Raw genomic sequence first — 10407 nt, forward strand, 5'->3', positions numbered from 1 at the left:
CAACCACTGCCTCCAAAGAACCAGCAGGTTAAGAAACCAAGGCAGCCAAACACTAAGATCACCTAAAAAGAAAAACTCACCTCTTTAATTAGCAAGGTTAGAAACTTAAGTATGAGAAATCGCTCACAGTAAGGCTTCACTGACCTGTTCATCCCTTTCATTCGTGATAGCTTTAAGGTGCCATTCTGTGTAAGCGCTGCTAAAGGCAATCACTCACCTCCAGGCAGCACAATAGCATTTAAATTCAACACACAGGATGTATTTACAGCTCGAGAATTTAAAATGCTTTAAAGCTACCCCTTGCAGTACCGACAATGGCAAGAAAAAGGAGGGGAACGTGGAGACTCTTGTTCTGGCAGAAATGCTGTTAAGTGAGGTATTCTCTAGACAGCTGAGGTGAGTTTATCTATTATGCAGGGTTGAAGACATCACTCCCTAGATTTCCTTACCTAAATCTAACAACCCAACATCAGCATAAGGGTATGAGAGGCTTTAGAAAGGCTAGAACACTTTGTACATCAAAGGCTTCATTACTGTCAAGGGATGGCATAAGCCAGCGTGGGGTACACAGGGAGACAGACCAGCCTTTGTTAGGCTCCTTGAAAGAAGATTATAGCTGTAACCATTTGTTTCAATCAGCTGCGCATCTGCAAGTGCTTTAGAGATCTGATTACAACAAGTTTTAACCTACATCTGTGCTAAATGCCAAGGTTACATTTTTGCACTGTAACTTGGTGGTAAAGAAAAGCCATCTCCACTTTGTAAGAGGAGATTGCTGGTCCCAAAAAGCTGGCTAAAATCTATAGCAAAAAGAAGCAGTAGCTTTCATTAAGTACATCAGGATCACTTGAAGAAGAAATATGGCTTTGGGCATCCAAGCCAGACTTGAGTGACATGAAGAATGAGTATTGTCATTTCTTCTTCCAACAGCACCAGCTAATCTAACATCAGCTATTTTATCTCCCTCTAAACCTCATTTTTTCATATCCTCCCATACACTGTGGTTGTATCAACACTTTTGCCTACACTACTGCGTATAATTTTTCTAATATCCTGTACCACACTGGTCTATCATACAATGAACACAGCAGCTGAAGAGTTACAAACGCTGTGCTTTGCTACAGAATTGGGTGTGCAGTGAAACAGCCCAGATTCAGAGCTCCTCAAGGAAGACAGACAGACCTTAGTCACAAAGACCTGGATTAACTGCAGGTTAAGTTTTAAAGAGGCTTTACTAGATTAATCATGTGGAGGATTCGAATTTCCTAGCTGCAAATCATTGGTCTGAAGCATAAAAGCCCCAACACTACTTCAAGTTTAAAGACAACAAGGAATCTCTCAGCTTCGGTTGTACAAGAATGGGCACTGCTATAGCAGAAATTACTAATTCAATACTCAGGAAGCAGTCACTTTTTTATTTAATTTGTAGTCCAAGCTGTTTTTAAACAAAAAATATTTGATTCAGAAATCCAGCTTCACAAAACCAATAATGAAGTCACGTTGACATTTTTGGAAGGGTTTGTCAAGTGGTAATTCCTGAAGGACTACACACTTCTCTTTGCTTGTTTCACTGGTAGGTAATTCTCTCTTTCAAAAAGTCATTATTTAATGTATGGCGAAAAGCTGACTGGAGAGATCCAAAATCACCTCCTGCTCATGTCTCTCCCTTTAGGTTTAGATAGTCTGCTTTATAATTATTACTCTTAAAGATTTCACAGATTTTTGCTCTAAAAGATTCAGCTTACATCTGTACATGCACAGAATCCCACCCCATGGCCCTGAGTTTGTAACTAGAAATACATACCTTGGTATCCTAGGGTCATGCCATGTGCTAACTCCAGTCTGCGTGTGCAAAAAATAAACCTGTCCCTGTACCGTTGTTCTCTGTTCTGTGAAAATGGATGGAAGATTACTGTAAGGCACAACTCTAAAAAAAACCAACCTGAATAAACAGTTTGTTTGAAGCCATTAACGTACATTGTCTTTCTGTCAGAGCTAGGAGAAAGTACTTGAGCCATCCCACCTGATCTCTTGCAGCACGGACTACTTTGCCCTTAAACACAGTCCTCACAAGTTTACTCAACTACACAGTTCAGCAATCCTTTTCAAACTCAAAAATCCAGCATGTTTCAGTTTGTATTTTTATTTTTAGATCTTGAGACATCTCAAACCCCCAAACTGGATTTCTTTCCTCCTAGATTTGGCGTGCTCTTTTCCAAGCTTTAAATTCTCCTTAATCTTATCCTTCCTAATCTTCTGTACTACTGGCTTCTTTGCTTTTCTATTTTCCTGATCTTTTCTCAAATGTGGGCTCAAACCTACACGATACGCCAAGGGGGAAGGAAAAAATAGCATTACTGCTCTAGTTTAAAGAGCTCTTTACATTCGTTCTCCCTAGATACAATGCCAAGATTAGCAGTGAATTTTCTGTAACAGCATCATACCACAAACTCATGTTTAATTTACCATCAACCCTTCAGTGTATCCTGGAGTAGACAACTGCTAATTAGACAATCTCAAACTTGCAGCTGCACTGCTTAGTTCCTTTTCCAAAATGCAGACCATTAGATGCTCACGGATACTGCGTGTCCTAACAGGTAAACCACATCAATATGGTAACATGGGAGAATTGTCCTCTGAAGTCTTTTGAAAACTTAAATTTAATGGTTCTGGAAAATTCTTACCATAGCCTTCAGGTAGGTCAGGAGACTGGTGACCATGAGGTCTGTTCTGAGGTGTCTGTACATGACCTCTGACTTCAGGAGTCCGAAGTCGCTGTGCCTGAAGCCTCTGATCTTGACTGGGGGACTCTACAAAGCGACAATTGCCTCCACCTGCAGCCCCTGTAGTGTCTGTGTAGGGTGCTGGTTCTTCCATAAAACAGCTCAGTGGCCTCCCTGGTCCGGAATCTTCATAAACCGTTCTGAAAATGGGGAAACTTCAGGATTTTCCATCACAGAAATGAATGCAGAAACAAGTTTTCTCTCTCTCTCTCTCTCTCCGTTACTTCAAGTAACTTCCAACCCAAGACATGCCATTTTCTTACACCAAATTTCTTAGCTAAACAGAAGTGCCAGAAGCACTGGTAACAAGAAATATCAAGTCCTAGTCAGTTTAGCTGATGTTCTTTGAGCAAGCACTCAGCTACAGCTTTCCTACCTGTTACATATTCCCAGAGAAGATAATAGTCATTATATTCTTCCCTCATATAAACTTGTTTTCTAAGGAAGTGTAAAGAAAGGAATCCTTACCCTTCATTCTCCAAAAGCCCTCTACAGTCTACTACAGAACCTCCGGTGCCTATTCTGTCCCGTGTCTGTAAACTGACTGAAATAAAAACCAAATGCAAGTTAATAATTGTTCCCTAAACAACAACAAAAACCAGACAACCCACATTCACACAGGTAAAACACTGAAGAACACTAAAACCATGCTGACATGTGAGAGCACACCACTCGCCCCAGCTCCCTCCACAATCCTGACACATTACTGACTTTTTAAAAAGGGTGGAAAGACATCAGAGGCATCACATCATCAAAACAAGCTGGTTCTATTTCTGTGAATATCAAATATCAGGCCCCGCATCTGCATTTCATGAGGTTTCAGGAAGGTTAGCTGGGAGGAAACTGCTCACCACTAGATGTCATCAGTACGGTGAGAATTCTGATTTCGCTGAACATAACTGACGTCTATTGAAAAGCTTGGGCTCAGGGCAGGGCAGGGGGAGGCAGAGCAATGTGGTGACATGGGTTAAGTTAGATGCAAAACCAGCATTGACAGTAGTGGAAAGAAATTGAAATAGCCCAAAATCAAGGATGGTATTGCAACAGCAATTTGCAAAATTTCTTTTACCTTCTTTAGGTCTCTCTTATCCTGTCCTGGTAATGTCCTGTTTGCCTGTCATCTTGGTCCAAAAGCTATTAGTTTTACAGTAACATTTCAGCCTTCCAGAGCTGCAATAGGAACCTTGCCAAATCCACTCCCTCTTTTTAATATTGTTTGCCATTATTAAATAAGAGCAAATCAACTCGTTTGTAGGAGTACAACAAAACAATTGCTGTTACGTAACCTAATCCCATTAAAACCTAAAGAAACAACACAGAAAAGGCGCCGAAGCAATAACTATGGGTTTCTTCTTCAATACATCATTTGCCCTCATAGTGTATTTAAGAAGATAAATGTTTAACTAAGAGTATTCTTACCCACTATTTGGCCTCGCACAGCATCAGTATCTGTGGGATTTAGTTTGCATAGATCCAAACGCTGGTCTGCAAACAAGAATTGGAAACATCAACAAAACACTGAGGGGCTGGGAGAGAACACTACTCACTACTCAGACACAAGGCACTGAAGGTTCTTGACTGTGCCAGGTAGGAGCTGCTCTTACATCCAGTATCTTTTAGCCTGCTGATGGCATTGGAGAGGAGTCGGACACACCCCAGGAAGCCAGCTCCCTGCTTCTTGTGGATTTTTTTATGGTTCCATACACTGATGGTTATGGAATCTGTCTTCCCAACATATCTAAAAAAAATACATATCAGAAGAGTCATTTTAGAAAAAAATACCACTTCACAGCATTTCTGTGGTTCAAATTCTGCTACACTGGAGCACATTGGTCACGCTCCTTTATTATAAATACAGAAGTGCTTAAGCCTGGAATGCTGTTATTAATGAATTACTGCACGTTACATAGCACATTAAATTAATATTCCTGCAGCACAAATTAACCACAGACAGCCTCATTAAAACCTCAGCGTCAAACTAATTGATGTAGAAAACTTTTCTAAAATTTATATTTCTAATATTTTGAAGACAATGAATCGCTACAAGGACAATCTGTTCTAAAAGCTGAACTGCGCTCCTCCTGTAGAGCTCACTCCAAGCAGTGGTGCTCTGTACCTAACATACACATATTTCCAAATTCAAACACCTAGAGGCAACAGAAGCAAACCTTTATTAGCAGGTACTTTTTTGTTATTGCAAATATTAGTCCTCCTCAGCAAATATGATTCTTCTTGGTAACGCATGATGAAGCACCAGTGGCAATTCTTCTCTTTCACTTATCAGATAAATTTCTGGAATATATATATATTTATATGCACATACACACGAGTTTACTTATGACCTAATGAACAACTCACAGATCATAGTGCTGGTTCCATTTGGGGTCCAACGTGTTCTTCACAGTGTCAGTTGAGTGGCACTGACCTGACCCATCAACAACTATTTTTGCAAATGGGTCAGGAAGTCCTGTGGAAGGGAAAAGAGGCTGTTACACTTCATACTTTTTGTTTTGTTTCTTCCCAGATAATGATATCATGAAGTCCTGCATGTTTTCTCCCCTCAAGAAAGGAAAGCTGCCATTATCCCCAAACCAAAAATAGAGAAAGCAGATCCTATTTAAAGAACAAGGTACTACACGTTTCTATCTGTCATAAATAGTAAAATAATTTAGGAAACAGGCTAAACGTGCTTAATTTAACAGTTTAGCTTAAATGGTATAAGCATACTGGAAAGTGGGCATTTTTATTCAATCCTTAACATAACATTGAGACTGCAGCTCTGGGATACTTTACTTGGTCCCCTGGCATGTTTTGCAAATACTTCCACAAGAGATGGATGCTATTTGTAACCCACAGAAAGAACTGTAAGTAGCAACCTGCTTGCAGTCTCACCGCCAGACTTTCAACAAGAATTTGAGATCCTTGGTCTTGCCAGCACTGGAACCTCCACCACCCAAATACAGTTCAGGACAACGTGTGTTTGTGCAGTAATGCAATGCTACTGCAAGCATGAACCACAGAACACAGAACCACACACAAAAATGAGCCAAGACAGTAAAGCACAATCTAGAGATAAACCTGATTAATTAAGAGCAGAAAGTTATACAATTAAGGCATACTTACTGAAGAAATCTTTCTTTGCAAGATTCTTGGCACATAATACTGCAAAACAAAATACCACAGTAAGAAATCTTAAGAACAAACAAAGCCTTACAGCAACCATACCCTTACAATACTACTGATCTTAATTCTTGTAAGAAACCCAAATATTAAATATGAGCATCATGTTCTTTATCTGTGATTGAAAATGGACTTTGCTGGTTTGTTCCGTTGTTGCAAAGTACAGATTTGCTGCACATCTCTTTGTGCCAAAGCCTCCTTGTTTTCTATGCTACATGCTTATGTGCTTAAACAAGATTTTGCTGCAGTTGTTTCACCCATCTTACAATGCAGGCTTTGAACCAAGAATGGTTCAGGGCTCCTGGAGGTGACCTCTGCACCAGGTCCTAGCAGACACTGTGCAGCCTCCTGCTTTTCAGGGCATCAGCACAGCCAACTCTTGGAGGTGCTGCTCTAACAGCCTCAACACCTCGCCAATACAGAAAGGTTTTGAGATGAACATCACACGACTTCATTCAAGAGAAAATAGAAATACTGAGGGAAAAGAAAGCATCAAGATTTTTCCTTTGCAAGGGCCACAATTGAGACATCATTTCCCCCTCTCCAATTCCATCATTAACAGAGTGGTTCAAGCAAAAATGAGATCAAGAAACCTGCACCAATCTCCATTTCTATTTGGTCTACTACCAGCTACAAGCCTAATTTCTGCTGTTTAGTAAGGGCTGCCCAGCACAGCCTCAATAATTCAAGTAGCTCAGCATCCATTACACTCATAGGCCAGAAAAAGTAACTACAGAGCCAAACATGAGAACATGAGAGCTCTGACTTGCCTAACATTGGGAGAAAAAAGAACCAAGAAAGGTATTTATAAGACTTAGCCTTTGAGGGAGTCTCTTCCCCACCAAGTTCTATCCTTCAGCACGAGAATGAACGCTCACAAGTAACTCGAGATGGTCATTTCCCCCAGCACAGATGCTTCTCATCTGCCTGGCCCTGCACTTCCAGTAGCCCCAGGAGCATTTACACAGAGCAGCTCTATGCTGGGCACAGTGAAGATGTATATATTTCTTTTGCACTTCCACTGGAATTCCACAGCAATGGTCCATCAGCTGAAACATCCTGCAGAATAAGAACTGCCTCATCTCACATGACAAGCCAACAGCCCAGAGCCATCCCAGCTTAACACAGATGTTCATAGGAAAAAAAAATACACAAATCCTTCGGTTTTATTAATAATTAAAGCAGCCACTACATGAAACTATTTTTAGAATGGATTAAAAATTATGTGCTTCTGAGATTGGTAAACTGCATGTTCAGGGAAAGCTCCTCTTGAGCATTTTAACAGCTGACCAAAAAGGAAAAGTCTGCAGGACCGTGGCAATTCGGTTTGAAATAGAACAGGATGACAGAATCAGCCTCTGCTGCTCTATGGAAGCACAACAGGGCCAAGCTTAATTTCCTCCTCCTGACAAGGAAAAAAGAACCAGAAGAGCAGGCAATGAGTCCAGGTAAAATCAGAACTGGAACGTTCCAGCACTCGCCAAAATGAATTTAAAGTTCCTCTGAGTGGTGGAGCTTTTTCTTTTTTGAATCGCATAACTCAACATAACTGCCACTTTCCATCCCCAATTCGAAGAATATGTTATGAAGTTGGATATGTACTCCATCTGTTACAATCTGCATATTGTCTGACCATACAATTATCACATTTACTTTACATTTCAGGTGTGCTTTCTAGAGCTCACCAGCAGCCGCAGCTTCTAAAGCTGTTACCAAAGAATTACATTTTTCAGTTAATTCTTTTCTCTCTGCCACAGGCTTTCAGTCTACAGCAAGGAGCATGGTTGCCAATTTGCCAGTTGCAGCCTGTGAAACCCTCAATTTTAGGTTGCAAAAAAACCATTATTCTTTCTAGTAAGAACACTGGCATAACAGCTAGTGGCAGACAAACTTTTATGGAGCAACCTGTAGGAACAGGCTGCCTGAGAGGGACCTCTGGCTTTGCTCCACTATTTGCATATGAAACTCACTAAGAAAAATATTTTCAAGTGCCCTATCACTTCAAGGGTATCCATTTCTAAATTCCAGTAAAGCAACAAGTGACAAAAGTCAGCACTGGGACGCTTGGACACGAAACCACATCAGCAGTGGGCACACAGCACCTCCAGGTCCGTAAAGCTGTGCCCAATTTGCTTCTTAAATGCACAGCCTCCAACAGGACCTCAGCGAGTCTGATCTGGGATCTGGCTGCTGCCATCTCAGACTGAAAGCCCTGAATTCAGCTGGATTTACCTACAAAAGCGTAAGAAGTTATTAAAGCTACCCCTGCATGGCAGGCTGCTGCCCACAGACGAGGCGCAGGGAAAGGGATGGATGCTGATCTGCAAACCGGCTGCTCTGCTCGGGCTTTGCACAAAACCCAGCATCCAGCCTTTGCAAAGTGCTTTTCCTTTCTTTCAAACGAGGCTTATGGCTCATCAGCAGGAGAAATCTGCTCCCATTTGTTTCAGAATTACAAAAGGCACTAATTCTCCTGTCTCGGACATTTGCATTCTGCCTTCTGAAAGCCAACCGACTTGTTCCAGCTTGACACACTATTTGTTTATGCTGCACTCCGGATTGCTATGCAGCACTCAAGAACTTCTTTTTATACTGTAGATCCCAAGGAACACTGAAGCAATGTCTTCACATCCCTATTATAATATTTATAAAGGGATGGGAATGTTTTTTTAAGCACCTGACATTACTGAGATAATTTCAAAGGCCAAATTAGCCAGCTGGGTGAAGCATTAATGTGAAAGCATATTTGGCAGAGGGTGAAGAAAGGACGAGGCTTAGACAAAGTCAGGATTCACCCTGCGGATTCAGCGCAGCCCGAGGGAGGCGAGCAGTTCCGTGCCAGCCCCCGGCTCTTCACCCCCTCCCAAAGCAGAAGTGAATCATCTGTAGGAGCTGCAGCAGGTGTAGGAAGGGAAGCACGGCTCTGCTGCCTGCGCTGAGCCAGGCTGAGCATTGCATCAGAAAGCTGCTGCTTCACCAGCGAGCGGCCTCCGGAGCGTGACCGGCCTTCCTGGGAAGGAGGAGAGCCCGGGTGAGGAACAATTAAACGTCCCCAGGTAAACAGAGCTGCCTACAGATGTGCTCAGGTGCCAAGTTCCTGCTTCACACTGGGCTCAAAGGATAGCTGCCGGTCTGCAGGGAGGTCTTTCACACTGCTGTTTCTCTGCATCGACAGTGCATTCGCTCACACGTAACACGGCATTCCCTCGGCACGGCGCTATGCTGCTGTCCTTGTTTCCAGGTAGGTGAGTTTTGCAGCGTGCAAAGATTCAGCAGACTCCCGTCTGTACCAATGCAAAGCAGCATCTGCGTTAGGGCCTGCAATAATTCACACTTAGCTCCGTGCTCTGAGTTAAAGGTAAGCACCTCCTTGCTGAAATGAAGGATTTTTACACGTGGCTACGATCTGAGCCAGCAGCATTCAGCTGAGCGCTCCGGTTAGACTGGGAGACAAGGCCACCGGCAGCACGGCCACGGCCACGTTTTCCTTGGGAAAGGGGGAAGGTCGTGCTGAGGGATGCTGGCAAACAAACCTCTCAGCCATCTCTGGCCTTCCCTTTGATATTCCAAGTTAATCATTTGTTCTTGTGCAAACACGCCGCTAGATTCCAGGATATATTCATTTTACTTTCTGACAGAAGGTAAACACAAGGCCAGCAGGCTAATGACGTACAAAGGACTTCACTTAGTATTTATTTCTGAGCAGACCATCTTTAATCGTGGAGATTTGTAGCATAAGCATTACAAACACTGCAAGTTGTCGGACTCTTCCGTCCTGAAAAAGTCTGCAAAAGACTGCACGGAAAAATAATGGGCTCCAAGTGTAGCAAATCTTCCACAAACAAACAAACAGCTCACACAAAAAAGAAAAAGCACAAGCGTCAGCTATTTACCACACGCTGCTCTAACAGCCCAAAGCACCACAGCCCACAGTTAAAACCTTTGCTGGCTCTGTGATGGGAAATCACTTCCCATTCGAACTCTTCTACACAATTTGTGTGCAAAGTGCTCAGAAATGCCCCCAGCCATCGCCCAGAGCACCCTGAAACAGGACTCTGCTTATCGCCCCTCTTCTGTGCACATAACCTTAAATGAGACTTCGCTGCAGATAAAACGTTTGTTTTTATTTCTACTACCAGGCAACCCGCGAAGGTGTTCAAGTGCTTTGTTTTTTTAAGGCTGACAATCATTTATGTTTGATAGGGCACAAGAGCAAGTTGAATGGAAAAGGGTAAAGGCAGCGAGTGTGTCAAAATGTGGCTTCTCTGCAGCAAACCACATCACTGAACTGAAAGGTACCGTTTTATTCACAAATCGAAGCTTAAGCTGTCACCACAAAGGCCAAGGTTTCTATTCTAGTCCTTTTCTTGTTTGCTTTAAGAATACTTCTAGTCTTCCTCTGTCTGCTTCAGACTGCAATGCATAAATCCACGGACTGCTTTAA

At 42.4% G+C, this 10407-nt stretch overlaps 1 protein-coding gene across 1 annotated transcript; it reads right to left on the reverse strand.

Moving 5' to 3' along the window:
* Positions 1 to 1659: 1659 nt before the first annotated feature.
* LOC104913417 (E3 ubiquitin-protein ligase SMURF1-like) lies at positions 1660 to 6036 on the reverse strand. The gene is made up of 7 exons (XM_031555864.1): positions 5907 to 6036; positions 5142 to 5250; positions 4388 to 4521; positions 4203 to 4268; positions 3252 to 3327; positions 2685 to 2923; positions 1660 to 1889 (listed from the first exon to the last, which is right to left on the reverse strand). The coding sequence occupies exons 1-7, from the start codon at positions 6004 to 6006 to the stop codon at positions 1675 to 1677; spliced, it is 939 nt and encodes a 312-aa protein (XP_031411724.1). The 5' UTR covers positions 6007 to 6036; the 3' UTR covers positions 1660 to 1674.
* Between the last annotated feature and the right edge of the window lie 4371 nt (positions 6037 to 10407).

The sequence above is a fragment of the Meleagris gallopavo genome, chromosome 16 (genome assembly GCF_000146605.3).
Source record: "Meleagris gallopavo isolate NT-WF06-2002-E0010 breed Aviagen turkey brand Nicholas breeding stock chromosome 16, Turkey_5.1, whole genome shotgun sequence".
NCBI classification, from domain to species: domain Eukaryota; kingdom Metazoa; phylum Chordata; class Aves; order Galliformes; family Phasianidae; genus Meleagris; species Meleagris gallopavo.

What these genes read in the sequence shown, in the direction of transcription:
- LOC104913417 (XM_031555864.1), bottom strand. Translation starts at nt 6,006, where the DNA reads ATGGTTGCTGTAAGGCTTTGTTTGTTCTTAAGATTTCTTACTGTGGTA. An exon ending in TGCAAAGAAAGATTTCTTCA is followed by an intron (nt 5,251 to 5,906) that starts GTAAGTATGCCT and finishes TCCCTTCCACAG; the next exon opens with GACTTCCTGACCCATTTGCA. An exon ending in TGGAACCAGCACTATGATCT is followed by an intron (nt 4,522 to 5,141) that starts GTGAGTTGTTCA and finishes TATTTTTTTTAG; the next exon opens with ATATGTTGGGAAGACAGATT.